The sequence below is a fragment of the Sparus aurata genome, chromosome 6, assembly GCF_900880675.1.
Source record: "Sparus aurata chromosome 6, fSpaAur1.1, whole genome shotgun sequence".
In the NCBI taxonomy this organism is placed as follows: domain Eukaryota; kingdom Metazoa; phylum Chordata; class Actinopteri; order Spariformes; family Sparidae; genus Sparus; species Sparus aurata.
This window is the reverse complement of record NC_044192.1, coordinates 31,138,528-31,165,212: the sequence shown is the minus strand read 5'-3', so window position 1 is coordinate 31,165,212 and position 26,685 is coordinate 31,138,528. Positions and strand designations below refer to the sequence as shown.

Here is a 26,685-nt window from a genome sequence, read left to right as displayed (position 1 = left end):
GCTTGTGTATTTTACGATGATTTGTTCCTGAGTTAATGAGTGCTGGTCAGACCTCGCCTGCTCTCGGGCTATGGCCTGGACTAATCCTCACTCTCCTCATGGTGTCACAGTGAATTAAGACAGGCTGGCACAGCTCTATATTTGACACCGTCACCACAAAACCACGTTAGAGACACGCTGTCACTCTAAATGTCATCGCTCATATCTTCCTGAAAAGTTGGAGTGTGTGTGTGTGTGTGTGCGCGCATGTGTGTGTGTGTGTGCGTGTGTGTGTGTGTGTGTAGTTGCAACAAAGGGATTGCAGAGTTCATTTCGGAGGGAAAGTTGTGGTCATTTCTTCCATTTTTTCTGCTGTCAACTTTGAGTCCTGTTTGAAAGCCTTGAGGTTTTACACAGAAGACAGCTATTGACTCTCTGTTGTTTAATCATCAAGTATTTCATTACAAACATTTTCAGTAATGCAACTACGTGTGAGTCACTTTTTCAGAGCCCTTTTTTTTTTTCTCCTTCTTCTTCTTCTTTTGTCTGTTTGCACTCACCACTCAACCGAAACTTTTTCTGAGTGCAACGTTTCAGCACCCTTGCATCAGAGCTAAGAAAGTGTGCGCCTGATTGAAAGGAGAGATGGAGGAGAATATCAGATGGTTGAAGGAGGAGGTGAGCGAAGCCTAAACAGGGCAGCGTGCACCGTAATGCCGTGCAGCTGTGCCGAGACTCGCAGTTTGGGAGAGCTGGAGTGCGAGCTGATTGGGTTGACAGTTTGTAATCAAAGTTGATTTATTGTTCATTAGTAGTGCATTAGCCCTTTCAGGCAGGGGCGTTATTTGTGCAGTGGCCTGTCAAGGCGAGGGGCTGCCAGCACCTGTCATTTCTAAACCATGACATAGGCAACCAGATATTAGCCGTGTACCCGGAGAGGGGGGCACAGAGGGTCGCCGCCAGAGCCTCGCAGCTCGCTCGCTGGGATATCCTTTACAGGGACGGTGTCTGCTTTGTACCGGAGCAGGCAGGCAAGACAGAGAGGAGAGACGGGGGAATAGTTTAGCAGTGATATAGTGAGCCACCAGCTGCTCGCTGCTGTTATTCCCGACTAAAACATGTTTTTACTTGAAAAAGGCTTTCCTTCATTTTTTTTTTTTTTTTTTTTTTTTTGGTGAGGGTCATTACGGCCCCGAGTGTGTGCGTCTCTGTTTCAGATTGGGAGATTAACTCTACACTTGAGATGCCATGTGTTTCAAAGGGTTGAGATGGGAGGATAATGATGAGATTACATGGTGTGGAGTGTTTTATGGCAGCAGGTCTTTTTCACCACTCGTCCCTGTCACGACCTATATGGTTTTAAAACAATAAGGGACGTGATGGTATCGACATGTTGCACCTGGAAAATAAGGGTGGATTGTTAGGGGCGTGTGTGCGCACAAACGAGTTTGACACATCCTGATTTTTAACCTCCGCGGCTGCTGACACTGAATATATTTTTCTCCATCATTTCATTAATTAGCTGTATACTTTATAATGAGTCAAATAACACAGCAACATTAAGGGTGTCATGAAGCAACACGATTCGTGGCCCTCTTGTCTGCCGTCATGGAAACAGGGATTAGCTTTAGCGTTGCTGGTGTGCAGAGAATAGAAACAATCTGCGCGAGGATGTGTCAGCCATTGTCTTTTGACTACAGTTTCATTTGAAAGGGATTTTAGAGGCCGTGATCTTAATTAAATCTCAACCGACTCAAATAATGCATCTGAAGACGACGTGCATCGTTGCGTAACCGTGTAGAGCTGGTGGGACAGAGATCACGGGTGCGCGGTTCACCCCCAAACAGTGCTCGTAAGACGTTTCCAGGAAAAGGTGAAATCAGTGAGCGGCGGTGTGTAGGATACCAGTTGTCACCTTGAGTTTGTGAGCCAGGTTTCAGGACTGAAATGCCTCGTGGCTGTGAAATACGCACTTGGAGGTGTGGCTTTAAAAGGTCAAAAAGAGTGACAGGACAGTGAGTCACACGTCAAAATGTAACAAAGCACTTTGCGGGAAACTGATTTATTATTTTATTTTCAATTGTTTTCGCGTTTGAGAAATACTCAATTCTTAAAAAAAAAAAACTAAAACAATTTACTGATTCAGTCTTATTCTAATATTACCAAAATTAATAACGATGTCAGATAATACTGATGAAGAAATCAACTGTTTTTTGATTTTTTAAAATGTTTTTTTTGTCAGGAACACATTTTCTGAGACGGTTATTACATTTGGAATATTCTACTCAAAGATGACAGTGATGCAGAGGATGGTGTGTGTGTGTGTGTCTGTACGTGTGTGTGTGTGTGTGTGTGTGTCTCTGTACGTGTGTGTGTGTGTGTCTCTGTACGTGCGTGTGTTGGGGTGGGTGCCCTGCGTGCTCTCCCCTCAGCAGTGGTCACCTGCCTCCAGTGTGGGAAACAGCGTCCAGCTCGCAGCTCAGCTGTTATTGTTGGGGTGAGAGCTCGCTCACTTCTGCGCGCAGTTTGTTTGTTTAAACCCGACACTGGGACCGGCCCCGGCCCCAACCTGTTTGTTTGTAGTCGAAAAGTTAATTAAAATGCAATCTTAACTTTTGTTTTTACAGTTGCTGCAAATAATTTGAGGCCCCCCCCCCCCCCCCCCCCCCCCCCCCAGCCCTTACACACCCCTGCACCCAATTTAGAGTGTGTCGTGTATGGTGAAGGGAGACAAAATGTGGCTGTGATTATCCTGTTTATCGGAGCTGTAAACATTTTTAAAGCAGCTTGATTGTGGATGACGAGGAAGGAACTAAGGAGGTCTTGGAGGGATGGTCTGTTCTGTCCTGATTTTTCAATTTTCTTATTTCTTAGATTTATTGAAGAATCTGGGGTCTCAAATTAGATGTTTTATACACACATTGTGTTTTGTAATTTTTTTATAGCAATAAAGTACTTTTATTATTAGTAGTATTATTGTTATTGTTATTATTATTATTATTATTATTATGAACATAATAATAATAATTACTAGTTGAAAATGTGAATGTAGTGCGTCTGTTTTTAAGAGGGGAATAAAAGCTCTCCACCTCAGAGATTTCAATCAACCTGAATGGGTAATATGGAATTAGTCTTTCCAGTCTTGTCGACGACTAATTATGTTCACAGATGACTTAAGTACAATAGCTCCCGTGAAATCCTCATTTCGGCGACATTTTCATGCAGGAGATCACAGTGAGGATGGGAAGTCGTTTCCTTGCGCCACTGCAGGCCAAGGTAAAACAACAGCATCAAACGGACTAGACTCACTGATTTCTCCAGGGCTTGTTATTTCTCTTTTTTTTTTCACTTCTCCATTCCATTTGATGCCCCCACAAAACAAGATGACCCCAGGGAGCACAAATGAAAATTTGATAATTCTCTTCTTTCTGTCTTTTTTTTTTTTTTTTTTTTTTTTTTTCCCTCTTCTTGCTTTTTTTCTTTGAGCCGAGCTGCACCTTTGCGGCCAGTGAAACGTCTGTGCCGGTCTCACCTCCTTGTCCCTCGTTTCTGTTCGTCTTAATTGCCTCAGTGCCGGGGAAAGGGGCTATCTCGCAGCCTCTTTCACCCCTACTCCTTTTCACCGGGCTTTGACCTCTGACTTGTGATAGGAGGGGGTGCTCGGGGAGCGTCTTCATTAACTCTGAATCAGTTACTCTCCAACATTTTCGCGTGTGCCGTTTGTGTTCACTTATTAGATTATCATATTTTGCACCTTTTCTCCGGAGTAGTGATGCGCAGAGAGAAGCTTACTGCAGGTGTTGCTATGCGTGTGTTTTGATGCGTGGTCAGAGGTGCAGGGAATTATGATATGAATGAACGGTCCCTACATTTAGCAGGGAGAATATTTGGACAATTGTTTGAAAATTGTTTTTTTATTTAATTTTTTTACGTTGTGTTCTTTATTCCATAAACATTTCTACACTGAGTATACAGTGCAAATACATTTAGCCCATATGGAAAACAGGTTTTTGCTCCTCATATACAGTCTTATGTGCCTGTATGTGCTTGTGGCAGTTAACATGCCATAGTTTACATTTCTGCGTGTACAAGTGTGTGTGTGTGTGTGTGTGTGTGTGCGAGTGTCTGTTTGAGTGTGCGTGTGTTTGGCCAGCAGGCCCGTGCTGGTACAGTAGATTGCCTCGAGTCACTCTGCAGCTGTGTGAGAATGTTCCAGGTTTGAATGTTTATGTATGGGAGGCACCTGGAGAGCGCCACACCTTCGTGAAATTCATAAACGTCAGCTATTTCTGGCATCCTCAGAATGTCCTCTTTTTCACACCCCCATATTGGGAGAGTAGATTAGAGCTGGGCTCAGTGGATCCCTCCAGTTATTAGCCCAGTACGACGCTCCTTTTAGACTATCTTTAGATGGCGATATATTTTTGTGGATCATCTGGAGTCATGATGTTATCCAGGAGATAAGGGAGTGCACCATATGGGAGTGCTCTAAATGGCGACTGGCGTCCTGTGTTTGCGTTAAATGGGCATGATACAGCGGCCTGGGCAATATTTTTCAGTTAAAGTGCTCCCTTCCCGCCCTTCCTCTCAATAGGATCCAGTCTTAGGCAGATTTTCACTCCTTCAGCACAGGATTAAATGGTAGTAGTTACATTGATCAATAGGTTAAGAAGCATACAATCCCTCTTGCTGCTAATGACCTCAGTAGTAATGGGTAATAAAATGGGGGTCTGTAATAGCCTCTTGCTGGGGCTGTGAGCAGAGGAAGCTGCTGTAGCTGTAGTTACTGCGAGCCAGACGCTCCTGACAAGGCGAAGTGTGAAAGCATGATGAGATATACACCCAAGGTGTAAAGAATTAAGACAGTTAAATTGAAGGAAATCTCAGCCTAATTTGTAATGAAATTGGCAGCTATTGAGAGCTGCTTAAGTGTGTAAAATCTCTGTGGTAACTTGGAGCTTGCTCTCCCCTTTTTTCACATCACACTCTATATAACGTGGCATGACAAAATGATTATACATTTGAAAATAAGACTAAATTTACAGCTTTAACACGGTTGTAAAAAAATAGAGCATGACAAGTATGGAGTAGATTTTTAATGCATGCTGTTAAAGTAAAGCTTAAAAAAAAAAAAAAACGGAGGGGGCATTATTATTTATCCGCGCGCGGGGGGTAAATGTCACATTTGGACGGGAACTATATATCACATCACGCGTGGCGCTTGCGTGTCAGCAAGACAGGGCTGCTTGGTTGACCTTCAAAATAGTTCATCAAAATTAGCGATGCCCAGAAAAAAAAGGACTTCAGTGGATAATGACTGTGAAATTAGGAAATGGGAGGCCGGGGCTATGCAAATGACAGGACAAGTCATGTGCAAAAGTCAAGATGAACTGCATATTAAGACATAATACGGGGGGGAATTAATATTGCATTTTCCTCCACGCGCTCCCTGCGCCTGGTGCTGGAGATGAGAAATGTGAAGTGTGTGTTAGTCCTGGGTGGGGCTGAACCTCCTTCAGTCTCTTGGGGGGCTGGAGGAGCACAGCACAGTGTAGTCTGGCACTGCTCAATAAAGTTAACGGAGAGCATCAAAGCTGCTCTGTCCTATTTGACACCGCTGCCCTTTCCTCTCGCGTTTGCAGTACAAGCTGTTCATTATGGCAGCGCTTTGTTTTTGTTTTATGCTACAGTGGGGACAACGAATAAGGTGATATCCATGCAGGGGAGTGTGTCAAGAAAAGCCCCCTTAGTTACCGGACGAGGTTTTAAACGGCAAAGTAACATTCAGAAATGCATGAAAAATTCAAAGGGTGTCATTAGCTGTGAGGCGGCCGCACAATTTGGGTAACCTTGGTGGAGACGGGCTGTCACCAGGTATGTCCGCTCTATCAGCCGCTGACATCACATTTGAACGCACACTTATGCACATACGTCCTAATATATACATACGCAAAAGAACAATCGCCGAAACATGTTAACAGCTGTGAGGACGCAGCACTATCGAGTGCATTTTAGTCGCCGTTTGTCATCCGAATGTCAAGAAAAGGAGCTTTTAATGGTACCGCACATCAGAGCAGTGAGTGGCAGCATCCAGACACACTCCGAGTCCCCTACGCCGCCGGAGCAATTAAGGCACCCTGACAACTGTGGGGGCTCCTTCAGTGTCACAACAAATCACTTGTTTTGAGGAGTCATGCACTCACACCTTTCTGCTGGGAGTTAGTTAGAGGCCTGCGTGTTCTTCACCGTGGCTCCTCCTCCAGGCACTCCATATCTTCAACAATAATAGATCGCTGTTGACAGCGTCTCTAATGAAATCTTCTCACATGACATGTCGTGCGTGCGCGGTGATCTGCCAACCACAGCGTGTTTTTTTGTTTTTTGTTTTTTTGGAGGCGATCTTTAACGTCCTCAGGTACGGCACATTTGATATGTATGTGTAAACGGCGAGCTTGGAGGAGCGGATCGCATCCAATTGGTGTTGAGGGGGCCTGTGTGTGCGAGGGGAAGGTCGGAGGGTGGAGGCTGGGGGTGGATATGTGGACGTTTACTCCACAGGCAAGATCCACGCCTGGCTGTCTTGTGTCCTTTAGCCCGCCTCAGTGTGGAGTGGTGTCAGAATGGTTAGAGGGGTTGAAATGTGTGTGTTTGTGTGACTGTTGGAGGGCATGTGCTGCTTGTAATACATCGAGATGACATGTGAGATGTATTCCTAGAATCCGGTCAAAAGCAAGAGCTCATCTTATGTACATTATTATAATATGTTTTTTCCATTTTTTATTTGTGGAGCTTTACGTTTTCCGTGGAAAATCATCGGGCTTTAGTTGTTTTTTTTTTCATATTCAATGAGAGTCTTTGCCTGTTGCATGCTGGGATAAGCTTTAGCATAGTCTTTTTTTATTATTTCCTGATTAAATTCTGAACTGCGTTAGTGGATTTTTCTGACATCCCTCTGCTTGCTCTGTGTGTCTGTGCAGGTTCCAGTTTCAGTGGCTATGATGACACCTCAAGTGATAACTCCACAGCAGATGCAGCAGATCCTTCAGCAGCAAGTCCTGAGCCCTCAGCAGCTCCAGGTTCTTCTCCAGCAGCAACAGGCCCTCATGTTACAGCAGGTAACGGACAGTCGTGTCAAGAGTCATTTTGTCAGACGCGTCTTAAATGACGAGTGTCACAGTTTGGAGTAAAAGGGAAAAAAACCCCTCTCATGTACAGACGGCGTTTCACAAAGATAAATTCACTTTGAGCCGCCGCTCTTTTCTCTTTCTCCGAGCCTCAAAGACAACATTCCTCAAAGTATTGAAAATTCTCGCTAAACCCACCGCTGAGCCTTTATAACTGACAGTCACCTTCCTGTCTTTTTTTGCAGCAGCAACTCCAAGAATTCTACAAGAAGCAGCAGGAACAGCTCCACCTCCAGCTTTTACAGCAGCAGCAGCAGCAGCAGCAGCATGCAGGCAGCAAGCAGAGTAAAGAGGTAGGCTGACATCACTCCAACCGCCTGCCATTACCAAAGCCGTCGGCCAGACAGAGCATGGAAGGCATGTGTGCTCCCTCCCTCAACCCCATCTGCTTCCAGACTGTGGTTAAAGCAGAGGGATGGGGGGGGGGGGGGGATCAAGTGCACTCATGCTTCTGATTAGCATGTCAGACTTGCTGGATAAATGGTAACAACTGACTGATACTGTGCTCAGAATACGGCATCTCTTTTTTTCTGGAAGCACATTAAATGTATAATATTTTATAGAGCCTGGGTGCGTTGTTCTGGATGCTTCTTCTTTTTTTTTTTTTTTTTATCCAAGTAAACAAGTGTCCTATGCAACAAAGAGATGACCGCTCCTGTGAGCCTTGTGTAGGACATAATGAAAGGCAGAAGGGAGAAAGGCAGGAACACGGAGCACATAAATCTGAGAGGCTTTTCTCGGTAATTAACATGGAAATGGCAGAGGAAGAGAAGGCATGTAATTGTGAGATATCAGTGCAGAGAGCGCTCCCAGCTTTGTTGCCTGCGTTGAGTTTTTTTTTTTTTTTTTTTTTCCTCCTCCTCTCTCCTCTCCTCCATCTTTCGCTCTCCTTCTCTCCCTCCAGTACGGCGGGGCACGCTCATAGGCAGCAGCTTAATGCGTGTTAATGACTGGAGGATACAGGCACCGCTGTGGACAAAGCAAATTATTATTGTGCGGTCAGAAGAAGTTCAAAGACAATCTGGGAATTTTCTTTTTTTTTTTTCCCTCTTCTCGCTCTTGTCCCCGTTGAGTTCCATGTTTGGAGAGCAGAGGAAGCATAGAAAATTAAGCCCAATGTTAAAAGCAGAGGAGCATACACACACACTCTCTCACACACACACACACACGCGCGCACATCCACCACGCATGCTCACGCACTCACACACGTCCGCGCGCTGTCGAAGCTCCCAACTTCAAAGTCGTAGCTCCCTAATTAATGAACTGCGGGCTTCAGTTTGGACAAGTTGTGGCGTGATGCTCCCATAAATCAACATGACAGCAGAGCTCCTCGGCCTCAGATAGGGCCTGTCACCAAGTCGCATCTGATGTAAACACAAGAGGAGCAAGAAAAGAGGGGTGGGGGTGAGGGGGAGGAGGAGGAGGAGGAGGAGGAGGAGGAGGGATCGGGGGGGGGGGGCAAGGAGGTGCAATTGATCAGTTGAATGGAGCATGAGAATAAAAGAAAAAACAACTTTTGAAGCATATTATGTATGATCACAGGAAATGGATGCAGCCCTCGAGAGGCTCTCCCCCTCTGCCGATGTTTTCTCCCTCTCTCTCCCCCATCTCTCTCTCTCTCTCTCCCCCATCTCTCTCTCTCTCTCTGTCTCCCACGTCTCTCTCTCCCCACCACCCTCTCTCTCTCTCTCTCTTTTTTTTTTTTGAGTCGCATTTCTCGCAGCCATCAAAAGACAGAATAAGAATTACGCAGTGACTCCCCTGTGGCTGCCAGACAATAACCCCCTGTTGTTGCTTTGTGCCTCTTTTATTTTAAAGACATCAAAATTTAGTTTTTCAAAGATCTTTAACTTTATATTTGAAGCTTGACAATAAAGGCCTGCCAGTGCCACTCTTTATCATTTGTCAGCGACTGTATTTTTCTCTCCCTCGTGCCACTTCTTGTTAACCTCTTATTTGGTCTATTGGGCCTCGGCTTTTTAATGTGTCTGCATGCTGCGAGCGCACAGGAGCTCCTGTCAGCTGATGGGACGAGAAGAAGAGAAAAAACTGAAGGGGAGAGTGTTAAATTCATTTGCAATACTCGATTTTTCTTTCTTCCCCTTTCCTTTTTTTTCCCTTCTGAAAAGCCACCCTCTATTTATTTAGCATTTTGATGAAAGACATTGTTCCCAGTGAACTCCCACCCCCGTCGCACTATTATCTTTGTCTCGGGCTGTCAGGGAGGAGCTGGAGAACAGAAAGCCACTCAAGAACGTTAGGAACTTTTTAGCACACTGATGGAAAAAGAAGCAACCACCTTTCATAAATACAACAGATCAGGGGAGATCACAGGCCACCTGCATCCTGAATTTCACTGAAACCTCTGTCACGTCTCTCTCTCTCGGCTCGTTCTGGGTTAGATCACACATGAGCCTGTGAATGAATGTGGTTACTCCTCAATTATGACCCTCCGCTATCCACTGTCAACGCGCCGTCTTCCCCTGATTGATCCAATGAGACGACCCGGCTTGCTGTAATAGACCAGCGCTGCCCAGAGCTTTATTTTTAGTGAGCCAGTGCGGGAGCAGCAGGCGGGGGTGGGTGTGTGGGGATGTGGGGTGGGGGGGGGGAGGAGAGGAAGGGAAAGGAAGGCCGCTAGACCCTTTTGACAAGCCGAACGGGGGTGGGCGGAGGGGACGCGTTTTATCTGGCTGTTTCAGAGCCGCCAGCGAGTGACCTGACAGCCACGTTGCACCGAGACCTTTTTTGTATGCACTCAATTGTGAGAAGTAAACAAAAGTGGTGTATCCTGTGTTTGGTAACAGGGTGCGGTGCACAGCTTGGCAGCCCCTGTACTGCTTTTAGTGCCCCCTCCTCCCCTCCTCCCGCCCGCCTGACAACTGGCCTTGTGTACTCACAAACAGGCCTTGTACGCCGATGAGTCTCAGGCGTGTTTTATGTGTATCGCTCGATACTCCTTGTTGTTTAATTAGTAAGGATAGACATTTTCGTAAGTTGCTGAGAGCCGGAGTTGACAAAAGTGTTAAAAAGTCATCTCCCCGCTCCGTGGCCCCTGTTATCTAAATAACATCTATCATTTGTTTTGACCCGCAGGAGATTGGGGATATTAGATAATTTCCTTCTATTTATTATTCCGACTTTTTTTTTTTTCTGCTTTCCACTTTCTTCTCCACTCTCATATCACTTTTTCGTCCTATCACAGTTCACACGTTTCACTCGGCAGAGCCAAAATACCCCCCCCAACAACCCCTAAATCAGTAAAGACACACCAGCTTTTCATTAAAAAACTTCTCGATGAAACAGCCGCCGCTCAGTTAGATCAACAAAACGGCGCACATCTCAGAGTGAGTCCACAGTTGTGCGATGGAACAAAGCTCCCTGCGCCAGTCGGGGGGGAAGAGTGTATCCCTGAGCTCAGCGCCATGCCTGGGAGAGTTGTGAGAGTTGCTCGGGTGGTTATTAAGCACTTTGATTTAGTCACACGTTGTTTGCTGAATTATGAATGGCTGTAATTAAATTCCTGTGGCTCTTATTATGAATGATTAACTATGTTGTTTCATTGTTTGTCATTTGCCGCCCGACTCCTCGTTAATTAAGAGAGAGAGAGAGAGATGTATACTCTACCTGTCTTAAGTGGGCCCCGGCAAACCCACGGTAAAGGCGAAATTCATGAAAATCACAGTGTGCTTTTGTGTGTTGGCGCGAGCGAAATCCATTAACTTTGTTTTTTTTTTTTTTTACGAACGAACTTGTTGTTCTAAAGAGAGGAGCTCTGAACTCTGTGGCCTTGGACTTCAAATGTTTTTTTCCTTCAAAGGCACTCCAGTAATGTACAAACCTGATATTCGGCTTCACATGTTTGCACTGGTTGTTATGCTTTTATATATGTGCATGTTTGCTGATGGTGTGCCTCTTTGTCTTTCCTTGTGTGTGTGTGTGTGTGTGTTTGTGTGTGTACCATTAGCAGCAGGTGTCAGCACAGCAGTTGGCCTTCCAGCAGCAGCTCCTGCAGGTCCAGCAGGTCCAGCAGCAGCATCTGCTCAACCTTCAGAGGCAGGGGCTGCTCACGATCCAGCCGGGACAGACCGGCCTGCCACTGCACTCCCTCACTCAGGGTCAGTACATGATATCACAGCACAGCACTGCACTGCAACTTTGTCAAATCTCCAACGGTCCGCTGAAGCATTTGTGGTAACCAAACACTGCGAGAAAACGATCTCTGGAGATCATCCAACACCTCTTTTCACCTAAAATACATGTGGAAGTGCTAGCAATGTGTTTGCTGATGTACAGTGAGGACTTAGTCTGCCGTTGAGCACATACTGAGTTACAAGACAGAAACAATGGAAATCAGGGTTATACTGATACATCTGCTTATTGATACAGTGGTTGACCCTGGCCTTGTATTCTAAAATGTTGGCCGGTTGAATTCTTCCACCTGTTATTTTGGGAGTTGTCCCCTGAACATGTGCACAGCCTGTGAGTGTCTTTTTTTTAAATTGTAAACTGCTAAAATATCATATCAGAGAAAGTATTTCATTGAAGTGTAGGAGGATTTTAATCAACCGTCTGTAAAAAAAAGTACAGTGTCACCTGCTAACATATGATCGGAACATAAAATCGTTTTTTATGCGAGCGAGCTTTCATTTGAAGAGTCACGTGATCATCATGAAGATGGATGTTGTTTCACGGGCCTTTAATCTCCAACAGTTGCGGGAGGGGAAAAAAAAAAGCTATTTCTCGAACAAAGATGTTCCTGCTTATCAGGGGTGGGGGGGAAAGAAATTGATTCTTAGATGCGTCAGGATTCTCTCTTGAAAGATTACAGTGTGTTTGGATGCAGAAAAGTCAATAATTGGACATTTAAAACCCAATTCAGACAATTTAGTAAAAGTGGGCCGTGCGTTGCTTGCAGCTGAACCGACTGGATGGTGAGACATTACCAACGTAAACATCTGTGTCTTGTTTCGGTTAATTTCGTTTCCAGTTTCATTAGGCTACCTCTCGAGTTTTGGTGGGGATGGCTGAGGGTGAGTGAGGATAATGGACGTAAATGTGTCTGTTTATTTTAATCGGTTAAATGATCGCTTTCTATCCCTCGGAATCAAATCTAATTGTATCGAACTGGATCGGATGGGATCAAATTATGAGGCGTTTCCCATCCATACTCTGTGTGCTGATCTCAGGACAAACTGTTAGCAGCCACACTGTGAAACATTCATATTTCTACGCGTCTTCAAAGACCTAAACCCTCGATGAGAATACTCTGTTTAAACATCACAGCTTGTGTAGGTGTGTATCTCTGTATATAGAACAATTTGATTTGCTACTGGTACTTCTCTGCTCTACAATACCTGTACAAATACACTTAGTCAAGTACGTGACCACAGACTGTACGTGGTTTCACTGATTCAGGACACACCCTCTGTAAACCTTTACTGCACCAGTACAGTTTGATAGACTTTGTTTATTATCATCCCAGACTTGAGAAGTAAAGTATCCGTCTGCTCAGAGTTTAATATCGATGCTCTGTCCTTGAACTCTCTGTACTGCGCCTGTGATTGGCATCCTGGTGGCAGATCTCCTTCAGCCTGCAGAAAGACTGGATCTATTGTTCGCAAACTGCCAGTGAACTTGTCATTGTGAAACTGCCTGTTACTTGATAGGCAGTCAATACTTGTTGTTTGGCCAGGAAGTTTATTTCTTTATTTATTCTTTAATATTTTTGTTAAGGAGTGGTCAACCCCGTGACAAAGACGCAGTCACACAAGGGTTTTCAGAACATGACACAGACTATTCATTCCCGGCAAAGACAAACAGTTTTGAAATAACAAGATAAGGGCGATAAAAACGGGAGGGTTCGGGGGGGGTGGGGGGGGTGCTTAGGTAATAGGCAAACACAAACACGGTTTGTACAGTGGTGTTATTGTTTGGACTGGGTATGGAATCACTCATCCACTCGCAGACGATTGCCATGGGCACAGGCGTGGAGCGCCTCTGCGTTGTGAGTGTGCTCTGCTGAATTGCTCTGTGTCAGATGTCTGGCAAACACACACACCCCTTGTGTAAAGCATTATATGGGTGATATGACTAGGTGCTGTACTTCTGATGGATTTCGCAACAGTCTTAGAACATCCTGTTTATACTGAGCCGTCATCAAATACCTCCAAGGCACCTCATCTTACCAAGACATCCAGTGAAGTCAGAACTGCGTGGTTAAAACATTTCAATTATTACTTGTGTTAACTATCAAGGTCCACGGAGCACGTCATGTGCTTTTATTTCTTCCTAAGTTGTTTCAGCAAAGGACAAATAAAGTAGAGCTACAACGATTGATTGATTGAGATTTGTTGTCAACTATTTAATTATTGTCAAAAATTTAAATTATTAATAAATCTGTCCCATCTGTCTCAACAACATACATTTCTTAAGGGAAAATAAGTCATCATCTCCAGAATTCTGCTTCTTCTGGATTCTTTACACCTCTGTGACAGTAAACTAAATAACTCTGGGTTGTGGACAAGTTTTTCACCATTTTCTGACATTTTATAGAACCAACAACTGATCGATTAATGTAGAAAATGATCAACAGAATAGCTGAGAATAACCATTCGTTTCTGCGTCACCACACCCGATAAGGTACCAGATGCAGTGAAATTACAAAGGAAATATTTTTAGCTGCGAAAATGACTCAAAGAATTGTGAGATAAAATCTTAAACAATCTTGACAATGTAATTTTGCATTGAGTAATGGATTGAATTGTGTTGCAAAACTCCAAACTGAAGGGATCGTTTCTTGAACGTGTTGTGAAAGTGATGCGTAAACATCAATATGAGGAAGTGAGTCTCTCCCTGTACAATCAGTGTTTTGTTTCAGTTTGTCACAACCAGTCCAACCTGGTTCTTTTTTGCCCTAATGTTAACTGTGCTGCCTCCGACAGCTGTTACAACACTTAGGCCAGTGCTTCAGGCCCCTGGTTTGTCTTCCTATTCTACACATTTTCTGCTTGACTGTTTGAAGTTATTGATGACCTTTCTGTTTTCCACATCACTAAACTCTTTCACGCATCAGCGGGCCAGGCCTATGGTGCCCAGATCTAATCTGCAATATTCAGCTAGCAGTTAGCACACTGCGTCGGAAGTGATGAGTTGATCTGCTCTGTTTGGGTCGCGCTGATTACGGATTCAAACTTGGGGGGGCAGTAAATCGACATGACTTTTTAACTGATGCCTTTTATTTCCTTCATTTCAGAATGTAGATATCAATGTAATTATAAAACAAAAAAAAAAAAAAACAGGCCCTGTTATCACATGCAATTCACTGTATCCTTTTTGCACACGCCGAGGAACAAAAGGTCTTCAAATACTAGGTCACTGTAACAGAGTAATTAAGGAATAGTAGGTGTGCAATCTGCGCCCTGTGATGGAGTTTACAGCTCGGTCTCCCCGCTAAGTTAAATTGTCGCCTGAGACAGATTCATCACCGTCATTTTTCTGCCAAAGCGGTGGACTAAAGGAATGCATTTGAATGAGCTTTTTTCAAAAATATGATAGCACTAATTAAGTCTAAACTTGTAGATAGGCGTTTTGAGTGAAAAACAATTGCCGGCATTATCTGGAGCATAATTTGTTTCTCTTGTCGTAAATTCTTTTGACATTAATGTTCAAAGTGTTGGAAGCGGCCAGACGGTATCTGTTATAAATTACAACAATGTGTTTGGGGAGGATATAACTCTCATAAATATAAATTTGATCCACCACCACCCCCCACCCCACCCCCCCTCCTCACAAAAAGCCTGTCCTCTTGACCTGATAAGTGAGTCAGTGGTTGCTCCGGCTCAAGTTGCTCAGGTGTGTGTGTGTGTATGAATGTTTATGCACGTTTATGCACATGTGTGGCTGCGTGTGTGTCACAGCGGTGGCCGGTGTTTTGTGCACATCCTGCCTAAAACGGGCGAGGTTGCTCTGCGAGAGAGTGAGTTCTTGTAGCTGCACAACATCATTTAAGCTGTCTGGGAGAGGCCAGTGGGACAGTGACAAGACAAATTTGTCGGTAATATGAAAGCAAAGAATGTGGCGAGCCATGAAGTGCTCACAGAGCAGCAGCACATCAGGGACAGCGGCGGGTAATGCGGCTGACCTGTCAGTGATTGATACGTCCGGCAGTGGGCTACTGGTAATAGTTCCTGCAGCATTAGGACAGGACATATTTCAGGCCTAAGGGGTGCATATCAGCAGGCCAGTGATTACGGCAACATAAACAGGGGTGCAGTAAAGGTCCCAGCCTGACGGAACAATAAACTAATAGCGATGTCACTGTCCCCCCATGGCACCGGCGCTGTGTGTGAGAAGTAACAGCTCGGTTTAAAGAGCCCGGAGCACCGGGGGCCATTTTTTATTTGGGGGATGATGGCCTGCAACTGATGTCATTATGAACCTTAAATCAACTTTCTGCTTGCTTGAACATGGTCACCTGGGTACAGGGGGACAAGGACAGGAAAAGGTTGAAGAGCTCGGCCTGTCTCGGTGCCAGAGCTACCTGCAGAGGTAAAATTGAGTTGGGAGGCCGGTGATCAATCAAGTGTCCCAACAACATACATTTTTTAGAGTGCTTGTCCGTATTTCCCAGTCGTAATGAGTGAAATAGTTGTGTTGAAAAATGGAAAGAGGAAAGATAAACCAATCCGCCATTTAAAGGATGGACAAACCGGGGGACCCGAGGACGAGGATTTACAGATCAATGTCATTATGTGTCCCGCAGTAATCAGATGGAGAGAAACTCAATGCATTTTGTCCAAACACAAGCCTCCGAGACATTTGTGTAATGATATTTTATTGTCATTTATGTGGAATCATGAGCCATGAGCTGTTGTGGAGTCTGAAGAGGTTAGGGTTAGATAGGTGTACCGAGAGGGAAGGGGCGAACGGAGAGCAATAAAACTAGGGACCAGATCCAGAAAGAGACAGCCCGGTCCCACTCCGTTAGCTCTCTCATCAGACCGCTCTATCCGCTGCGGTTTCATCTGAGTAAACAGTGGTGTCGGGGTCACCAGGACTGCTGGGTAATTGAGCCAGTGTGGGCCGCCCTGTCAAGCACATCGGCTAAAAATACATCGCCCACTGTCACCGGGCACCAAGTGGGGGGAAAATGATTGTTCCCGCTGTCGGAGCGCAGGACACTCGCATCACCAGTGACCTTCCGCTTCCAAACCAGAAAAAAAAAAAAAAGGAAACGAGAAAGACTTTGGGCTCCAAAGTCTCCCATCAAAACAACAATGGATCCTTTTGATAATGCAACTGGAAATCAGAGAGCGGTGAATTAGCATGCCGTAACACAGAGCCCAATATTAAGCATGTTTAGCCTGTCATGGACGTGCGCTTCGATTAAGGGCACATCAAGGCGCCGAAGAGAATAAGGGAGAATACGGGCAGGCAGAATGGAGCGGGGGCCGTCGAAATATTCGAATGAGGAAAGACGCTCCTTGGAACGTGGAAAGGTTATTGATTTGTCCTGTAATCATTTCCTGCTCTTTGATATGCAAACGATCTAGTGTGAATTTACAGCAATCCTATCAGACTCATTTCACAGTTCTTAGCCCCTGCGTCTCTCTGGAGTCCTCCGCCTCATTAGGCCAATGTTCTCCATTACCAGCATAATTAAAATCTTTAGTAGCTTATCAAATTAAAAATATTTTTGCTGATCGTATTGAGATCTTCACCTCACAGTTATTTTCCACAACAGGAATAAATTAAGACTAAGCATTTTGCACACAATGTGGTACAATCTGCTGCTTGAAAGGAGCACTTCTGGTATCTATAGAGCTGCTGATGAGAAACGGGGAGGGAGGGGGGCCGGGGGGGGGGATCCGGAGAATATAAACCCGAGTAGATAAGCATGTGCAAATCATCTTTCATTTGCCAGTGCTCATTTTGAGAATGGATTTAATTAATTGTAATGTTAAACGAGTGGTCTTGCCCATTTGCTCTGTGGTTAAATTCACCACATATCCGAGGGCTCCTCTCACCATACTTAAAACATGTGGCTTATTTAAGCTCGGATTTGAATACCCAATACAAATCCACACACGTGAGCTCCTTCGGCGCGCTATTAAGAAAAGGGTTTACCCAGATGTTTTCACCGAAAATACAAACAGATTCTGCATCCGCGGGGCTTAATCTTATTTAACGCATCAGCTTCATTCTCGTTTCGTTGTCAAACGAAAGCAGACCTCTCCGACACAGAAGCACAAACGCCGTAGATGGACACATGTATTGTGCCCCAACAAAGGCTCTCTTCTCTCAGACGTGGAAAGTGGGGTGCACAAACACAGCATTATCCTTTTTTTTTTTTTTTTTGCGTCCCGACTCTGGCCCCGTGTGCGTCGGGATGGCTGTCACTCGCAGGCGGAAGCGAGCGCACGGAAGCACGCACACGCAGTCCGCAGACGCGTTTCCAGCACACTGAAAAATGTCTTCTGTCTTCAAGGGATTTTTTTTTTTTTTCTTTTCAAAGGGCTGTGTGAGCTGCAGTGTGCTTGACTTGTTAAATGAGGTTTAAGTCTTCTGTGTCAATTGGAGGCGGTGCAGAGCTTTAAGTATTTTGCACATTAATGCGCTTTTGAGAATATTACCCCAGGGTCCTGTTTCTCAAGGAGGCAGGGGTGGGATGTTTTTTTCGAGTGCCGCTATTGTAAACTTTTTGTTGTGCATGTTCCTGCGCATCTCTTGTTGTTTGAGAGAAAAATGACGGTGATTATTCAGATTTCATGCCTTGTCTGGGTGTTAATTATTTACTCTGGGCATGAAATGTGCGTGAATGCCAGGGATTTGTGTATACAAACACGCTTCAGATCACAGGAAAAATGGGAGGGAGAGAAGGAGGTGGCAGGGAGAGAGAGAGGGAGAGCGAGGGAGGGAGGCGAGAGCTCTCAGTGCATTACCCTGTAGTGGAATATTTTCTAATTAATACTCGGCTTTGTTTACAGACGCTTTGATTTAATTAAGTGATGAAGAGGAGAGTTGGATTAGCCGTTAATTGATTTAATTATCCAATTTGTTTGTCTCAGGCATGATTCCAGCCGAGCTGCAGCAACTGTGGAAGGAGGTGACAAACGCTCACGTGAAGGAGGAGCACAACAACAGCAGCAACAACAACGGCCACCGGGGCCTCGACCTGTCGTCCCCGGCACCGCCAAAGAACCCACTCCACAACCAGCATGCCTCCACCAATGGCCAGTACATGAGCCACAAGAGAGAAGCGTGAGTCTTCAACATATTCCGTGTTTCCTTTTATTTGCATGTGTCTTCCTTACTCTTCACAGCCGGTAATTAAAGTGATCTTCACCGTCGTTCCTCGCGCAAAGCAAACACGCAAGCCCGTGCTCCATATTATAATGATTTAAAATAACAATTTCTCACAGGGCCTCGGTTGATGGACACATCCCCATAGGGTTTGCATTGAGATTACTATTAATTTCTAGTTTGTAAGTATTATTTCCATTAAGGTCATGCTTTTGTGTGCCCGTGTGTCGCTGGGGATTTCATAGAAACACCTGGGAGGAATACAGGGATTTGGAGAAATGTGCACAATACCGTTAATGAGGGGGGTTCAGGATATTGACACCCCCCCCCCCTCCTGCTATTGTTTGAGTTGCAGCTGTGACTTGTTGAGTTCCTTGAAAACATCACCGGACACCAGTGTCTTTTCAGAAAATGAAAAACACTTCCTTGTGTACTTGGAACATGTAGAATCAACACGATCGTCACCTGTCAGCTCAGGCACCAAAAAAAACAAAAAGACTTACAAGCTATTATGCACCAGAACAAACAAACCCTGGGCGTATCATATTTTCAAAACCAGGATGCATCAGCCCTCTCTGAACGTCGTGTCTGCGTCTTTAAGGAAGGAATTAATTTGGCATCTTACACATTTGCTTGTTTTCTTGCACCAAAGCCTGATCTTTGAACTGCTAGTGAGGAGCCTCCAGGCACCGTGAGCTCACTGCATAACATCTGACTTGTGTTTCAGTGATCAAAACGTACTCGTCATTATGAAAGCAATGCAGATGAAAACATGTTTAGCAGAGTAAACCAGCAGGCCTTTGGAGGTGAAGAGAGAAGGGGGGGGGGGGGGAAGGGGGTTGTAGAGAGGATCTGAGTGACTTCAAGAGGCATGATGCTATGATTCATTGATGCAGAGATACAAACGGGAAGAGCTTATTACCAAAGAAGCCGAGGTTTTAAACAGATTCATATTACCTGCGCAGACTTATCCTCTTTACTGTGTTTCAAAGTTATCTTCCGGCGCAGACACTGGAGAAAAATAAAATAAGAAACAGGCGATCGCTGCTCCCGCAGTTTGACAGCTTCCACAGGCTTCCAGTCCCTCACCCAGTGTCTGGCTGAATGTCTGGTTTTTGTGCGGCTGAAGACAAATCGCAGGGGAGGATATTGACTCGCTCACTCCATCACACATTGTCGCGAGCGAGCAAACAAGGTGAGCATCGATGGCAGGAAAAGGCAAGAGCCAGCCTGAGCTGAGGGCTCCATGAAACATCGGAGAAGACATAACACGAGGGCTGGCAGCCCCCTCTGCCTCGCACTGACTGTCAGAGATTAAAGAAGATGTCAACAGCAGTTTAACACAAGCTTAAGTGAAGAAGGCAGTCTCAGTCTGAATATTCTCGCTGTATCTTAGATCTGTCAGAAATCCAAGCAGGTGATTCTCATCCAGCCCATCTGCCCGAGGATTACCTGCGCTCGGTTTGGAACGAACGATACAAAGTGAACACAAAACATCCCTTATTAAATGCTGAATGATGCTAATTTAGATCCACACAAGCAATAATCCTTTCTTGTGTTAATTTTGGAACACTCGAAATCGCGCAAATATCAAGAGCATTGTTCCTCTCTTTTGATGATGCAGACTCAATTCTAATCAGACTCCATGGGAAGAAAAATGAAATATTATTAAGTATGATTATTCTAAGCAAGGCTCTGAGAAAAACGTCTGTGTTATAATCCAGGGATTTGAATAATCAGGTTGAAGATAATGGGCTGGGCCGGCCCGGGCGTAAATAGAGAGCATCCACTCATCCTCCCAGCGCTGAACTTAATGAACTTTTAATTGATGCGGTTTTGCAAGTCCTTTTGTCATGCAACAGAAACAAGCCTCTCTGCTGATGGGCCTGTTTTCCCGACTGGCTTCAGATTGGTTTACAGCAGGCCCTAAGTACCATGTAGTTAGTTTCATGTGTCATATAAAATCTGCCCAGGCACAACGACGCCTGCAACTAAAACCTTAAGTGCATCCACAGGAATCACTCACCGGCTTTGCACTTCCGTCTTAAGGAAGGAGGAGAAATTCAATCACTGCCGGCTTGACACACCAAAGACGGGGCACGTGTTCCTGCTCTTACTTGTCTCAGAGAACACTCTGGCACAAGGCAGGCTGGGATTTCTGAATAACATGCCCAATATGACCAGGACCTGAGTCACTCAATCTGTCAGCACGTGTCGTTTCCCGGCCCCGCAAACTGTGATGCATAGATGGAGATATACCCCCGTGAGCCAGGTCATCTTTATTCAATGATTTGCTTATTTAAATGAAAAGTGCCTGATCTGTATCTGACACAAATTCCCAATACAGTGCTGCATCAGCTTTGTAAAAGGGGGAGCATCCTCACAAAGCGCTTGGCCCACTTTACTTCCCAACAACCATCAGTAACCACAGCTCGGGGACTGTAACGCAGCAATCTGTAAAGGAGATAAATTATCAGATTTGGCACAGCACTCCCATCTCTCTCGCCTTTCATTTGTCTTACACCAGGAAAAAAAAAATCTGACAATTAAATCATTAAGGGAAAAGCATGCAGTGGCGCAGAGAAGACCCAAGGAAAGGATCCAGTGTCGGGCGCAGAGGGTTAAACAGAGGAGGGTACGGATGGAGGATTGAGGGGGAGGACACATGGGAATAGGCTAACATTAGCACCGGTGGTGAGGGAGAGTGTTGTGACTGGCTTCACACACCGCGGCCAGACTCTGACCTAGCACGACGGGCATCAATCTTTACCACCGCTTGCTGATAGATTGAGTCCATCAGCGCAGGACGCCGTAGATCATGACTTGTTTATGGCCAGAGCATCTCATCAAAAGAAAGCGAGCTAGAAAACAACTGGCAAGCAGCTGTCAGAGCCGTATATGCGCGCGGCTCCTGCTGTCTGTCCACATGTAAACACGGCGCAACACCTGGAAGGTGCGCACGCTCTCTGTCCGGGTCTGTAGGCGCTTTAATGTTCCCTCTCCTCCAAAGGGAGCTGATGACACGCTTTTTCTCATCGCTGTTACAAGATCATTAGAGTGTTCTTCCCGCGGGCTGCCTGACAATAATAACACCCTGACAGACCTGTCATGGGTGCAAGTCAAATTTAACGCAACACAGGGAACTGCAAAGCGGTTTCCTCCCCCCCCCCCCCGCTTCCTTCAACATGTTCTCAAATGGGAGAAAACCCCATGAATCCTACACTCTTCTCCTATTACACTAATGTAGCTCATTTGGTGTAAATTCTGTCATTTACTACTGTTTAGCCATCCAGCGTTTAAAAGGGCTCTTCTGCCGCCAGCCCCTCGCAGCACTCTGTGCTCACTGATTCCCAGCGCACTCCACATTTCAATATCTTATTAATACAGAATTAACCAACAAGCCTGCTCGCAAAAGAATTAAAAAAGGATCTCTTTAAATTAAAAACCAGCGTTACCTTCGCCAGTCCACACACACATTTCCTTGTTAAAAACTCATTATAATAGGTCTTCCTCCATCTATTTATTAGCTGTATCAAAACAGAGGTCTTAATGTGAATGCATAATTCATAATTGAATAAAAAAAAAATTCAGACTTTTGAAAGAGGGAGGGGGAAAAAAAGCCGCTAACCACATTCATGAATGCTTGACTGCTTCCTAATTGCAACGCAATTATCACATGTTATGAACAATGTGAACTCTTAAGCAAGTAATTATAACACAAGGAAACCTGTGACGACCTTTAAAATTTCCTACTTGAGGTACAGCTTTACTAACATCGATACAAATGAGATTTTAATCTGAACATCGGCTTGTTTAATCCTGCAAAATTGGCGCGCGGTGGTTAGATTACTTTCTTTTTTATTCATTTGAATTCGCAATTTTTTTTTTTTGAATCGCAGCCGATTGGCGGCCGCCTCGGCAATGCAAGACGTTATTTTCCAGTATTTATTTTTCCTTTCTATCCTTAAAGACGCCCCCCCTGAAGTAGCAGCATTAGGCATTATCTCTTATTTAATATATGTATATGAATGAGATTGTGGTGCTCGGAGTTATTCCCACATGGCAACACAACAGTTTACAGTGGTGTAATGAATCTCCCTATCTGACTCTTGTCTTGGAGAGTGGTGCTCAGACTGGAGAAGCAGCAGCGTTGTGCTCACAAGCCACCAGAAGCACAGGTGGTAGCGATATAGGCCAGTCCCCCAGGCTCTTGTTGCTGAAAGTTGTGTGTCTTGTATAGTGCCTGTGTCCATATGGCTGCCTGTCTCGCTCTCTTAGCAGACGCTGCCTCCACACAGGCCGCTCGCTCTCTCTCTCTCGCTCTCTCTCTCGGCGCTCATTGTGGTTAGCTGTGCTTCCACGCCTCTCGCCATATGGAAGATGTTGTAAAGTTTGTTTTTCAGGGATGTTCCAGCTATTTAGACTGATTGTACGGAGCCATACGCTCCCAGTAGATGCGTGCTTGTCAGCCCCCCAGCGACATGGATTGGTCAGTATATAAATCGGTGCCAGGCGGGGATGTTTACAGTTTGTGCACGCCGTGAAAGTGCCTGATGCTTTTTCCGAGGTTTCCCGTTGTGGTGCGCGCTCCTCCAGGTGGGCCCTTGGATACGATGCAGCGATTGAGGGAGCCCCCTAGCAGTTCTGATCAAAGTGAACTGCAGCATGGCTCGGTGATACTAAATAATTACATATTGATCTGGTTGAGCTTTCACACCGTGAGTCCCCTCTTTTAAGAGCAGAGCGAGCAGAGATCACGCAGGTACACTGATTTCACACAGACTGAGGATGACATTCTCACGTGGGAAACATCATACAGTGCACACAGGGAGGCGTGAACCAGCTTAAAACCATCTCTTGTCATGTTATATGACCTCAGGCCTGTAACTGTGTTTGTGATGAGGAAAACCTGAAAATCATTCTTTTATTAAATAAGGCCACAACTGATGATTACTGTCGCGATTAACTGAATGATCGTTCGATGAATAAAACGTCAAAGAACTGTGAAAAATGTGATGATGAGAGATGAGAAAAATGGAGATGAGATATATCTCATCTTTGATGTCAATTGTTGATTAAAAGGGATCAGATGATGGTGATTGGTGATTGGTGAGGTGGTGGAGGGTTTAAGATGACAGAAAGGTGAAAGTGAGGAGATGAGTGGTTTCGTTATCGATTCATCTGTGGATTGTTTTCAGTTTTTTTGTGGTTTTGTCTAAGAAATTTGGAAGAACTTGTCAGAAGTGCTCATCAAAAAATTCCCAGAGCACAAGTTGATGTCTTCAGATTGCTTCATTCGTCCACCCAACAGTCCCAAAACCCAAAGACTCTTCATTTACTGTCAGAGATGGAGAAAAAGAAAAATGCAGCTTATCATTACGTTTAAGAAGGTGGAAGCAGTAACTGGTTCACTTCTTTGGCTTGAAAACGACTAAAAGGATTGTCAAAACAGTTGCTGATTATTATCATTTCCAACCGACTGACCATGCAGCTCTATCATTGATAACCATTTCTCTTTTTGTCTCTTTTAGATCCACGTTAGAAGAGCCTTCGCACCAAAGTCACCCTCTATACGGTCACGGCGTCTGCAAGTGGCCTGGATGTGAGGCGGTGTTCGATGATTTCCATTCATTCCTCAAGTAAGTGAAAGTCCCGGTGGGTGCAGAGGTGTGTCCCCATCACAGTTTGTTTGTCCTCTCTTTGGGTCGATTACACGTCTGGTGACCCCCAGCGACTCAGAGGCACTACAGGTGCAGCTGGTTGTTATTCCTGAGTGTGGGTGCCTGGGCTGGCACTCGCTTGACAAGGGTACTGTGGCGGGGTCTCCTTCTGAGAATGGCATGGGCCTCTAATTCCTGTGATAAGTGCAGTTCCCATGGTGACAGAGGCCGTTTTTCCCAAACAAACAACGGTAGGATGTTTATCTGTGGCAGCCCGCACTTAGGGGCGCTCTGCATGTTTGCCCTTGTCACTGGTCTGTGTGTCTTGTCTTTTTCTCAGTGGTTTGTTTGCCTTTCCCTCTCCTTTCTCACTCCTTATTTTGCTTGTTTTCTGGTTTACAGAAGGCCAACACCTCAGCACTATTCAAACGAAATCACGCGCTCAGTACTACGTCAGCATCACCTGCTGCGCGGCATCTTTCTGGTGCGAACTGTGTAACAGGTTTGACCCTGTCCGGCCTGACACAGGCCTTTGTTGTGCGCCATGTTTCTCCGCCTGAGTCAGGCCCCTGGTTTACTAATCAGCCCTGTGTGCAGTGCGCTCTGGGTAATCCAACACATAACAGCGCCATGGTTACGGAGAGGATGAAAACATCTGCATCGTGGCAGCAGATCAATGGCTCACTGTCACCCCGGATTAGTCGCACTTTAAACAAGATATGACACAATTCCATTATCCTAAAACAAGCACTCGGCGAGCACACTATTTCCTTGCAGGAGCACGGAGAGAAAGGTGCCGCAGAGGGACGCCTCACAGGCTGCTCCAAGTTTTCACCGTCTTTGTCAACATTTTGAATCCTTTACCGAAATCCACTCGGAGCAGTTTGCTTTAGAACAGCTCGACAGTACAGTTTCTGTTCAAGAAGAGGAGGGGAAAAAAAAAAAAGAAAAAAGAAAGTTATGTGTTCTTATTTTCATTCAATAAACATCCTGTGACACGTAGTTGTTAAACAACGTCTTGCACACACACACGTTCACACATTAGACGCACATATTTCAGCTTTTGGGAGTGCCCCTTAAATCCATCACTATTTATTGTATTCTGACATTGCCTCACCCTTTGTTTATAGAAGAGAGGGGGAATTAAACTCAGTGTGCCCGGTGGAGCTCTGCCTTCAAAAGTCACTAAGTGCACTCTACTCTGTTTTTACAAGTGTTTTTATCATGGCAACATCTTGTTTACTTTAGTTGCCTGCTCAAACTGCTTGGAACATGTTAAGAAAACATTTGGGGAGAGTCTCCACAAAGCCGCCTTTGTTTAACAGCAGGCGAGAGTGCGAGCAGCTCACCAAGGTGTTAACTCTCAAACCCCTAAGCACTTCCACATGAATCCCAGCAACTGATACCGTGGGCCTCCGAAAACAATCACAAATAAAAATAAAGAATAAGTTAGAATCCTCTCTTGAAAGTCTCTAAAAGGTTGGGAGAAATGTTGAAAATATGAGTGAAGAGGTGTGTGCGCGCGTGTGTGTGTGTGTGTGTGTGTGTGTGTGTGTGTGTGTGTAGTCAGCAGAACACAGTGTACTGTATACCAGAGAGAAAAGAAAGGTGAGGAGGACTCTAACGTCAACCAGATTTCAGCTCCGCATGCCAACAGTAACAACTAACACGGGACTGAAATGTTGTTTTAAACTGTGTGTGTATTTATTCTATCTTTTAAAGAAAACATTACATACCTACACGCACTATCTTGATAAATACAAAGCAGCAAATGCCTGTTCCTGTTTTCTGGGTTCAGCACACAGATGGGTGGGGCCCCGGGTTCATATAGGAGCCCGGTGTTTTTACGGGGGGTCAGGACCCGTCTCTTCAGTGTCCAGTCAGAGGTCAGAGCCAGTGAAACACTGCAGTGCCCTCTAGTGCCACACTGTCTTGTCTGCTGGAACCACCGACACTCCTCTCACACCTCAGCGCCACAAAGTAATTGTTTTGTGCAGCTCTGTGCTCGCAGACCGCATGGAAAAACACAAAAAGGCCAAGCATGAAATAATGTTATTTGAAATAAATACTTTATCGTGGGGCTTTACGGTGGGGTAAAAATCATATTGTTATTATTTTTGACAGATATTATGAGGTGGGAATAATCATTTTTTCACTTGAGAGACAATCAGTGAAAATCCGTGAAAGAAAAACCGTGATGATCCTGATGAAACAAACCTGTTTTCTCACATGGAGGACAGGATTTGCATTTCTGCGGCACGACACGTCATTTAAATTTGGTTTTGTCACATTTACCAAAAAAAACCCCTGCACTTTCTGCGATTTGGATATCACACTTGGCCATATTGTGGTTTCGACAATATTTTAATCAATTGTGCGGCCCTCCTCTGCACTAATAAATAAAGAAATAATTAAAAATATTCATCAGAATTTTTAATGCATTTTAAATGTAAATATTACTATTAAGATGTGTGATTTAATTTAAAATCCACCAAACAGTGAAGATGATAAACCTTCCTCTGAGACAGCCTTAAGCCCTGAGTCCACTCTATGTATGT

The 26,685-nt window shown here is 44.9% G+C and overlaps 1 protein-coding gene across 14 annotated transcripts in view; it reads left to right on the top strand.

Annotated features, from left to right (window-relative positions):
• The window catches only part of foxp1b (forkhead box P1b), a 167,604-nt gene that overhangs the window by 125,545 nt on the left and 15,374 nt on the right, over nt 1-26,685 (top strand). For 8 of the 14 annotated variants that reach the window (XM_030420379.1, XM_030420378.1, XM_030420377.1 and 5 more), the window contains 5 exons: nt 6,957-7,094; nt 7,349-7,456; nt 11,131-11,281; nt 18,233-18,425; nt 23,999-24,106. In XM_030420379.1, coding sequence (XP_030276239.1) covers nt 6,957-7,094; nt 7,349-7,456; nt 11,131-11,281; nt 18,233-18,425; nt 23,999-24,106 — 698 coding nt within the window. The remainder of the gene's footprint in view (nt 1-6,956; nt 7,095-7,348; nt 7,457-11,130; nt 11,282-18,232; nt 18,426-23,998; nt 24,107-26,685) is intronic. The other 6 variants (XM_030420388.1, XM_030420381.1, XM_030420382.1 and 3 more) reach the window with 3 other exon arrangements.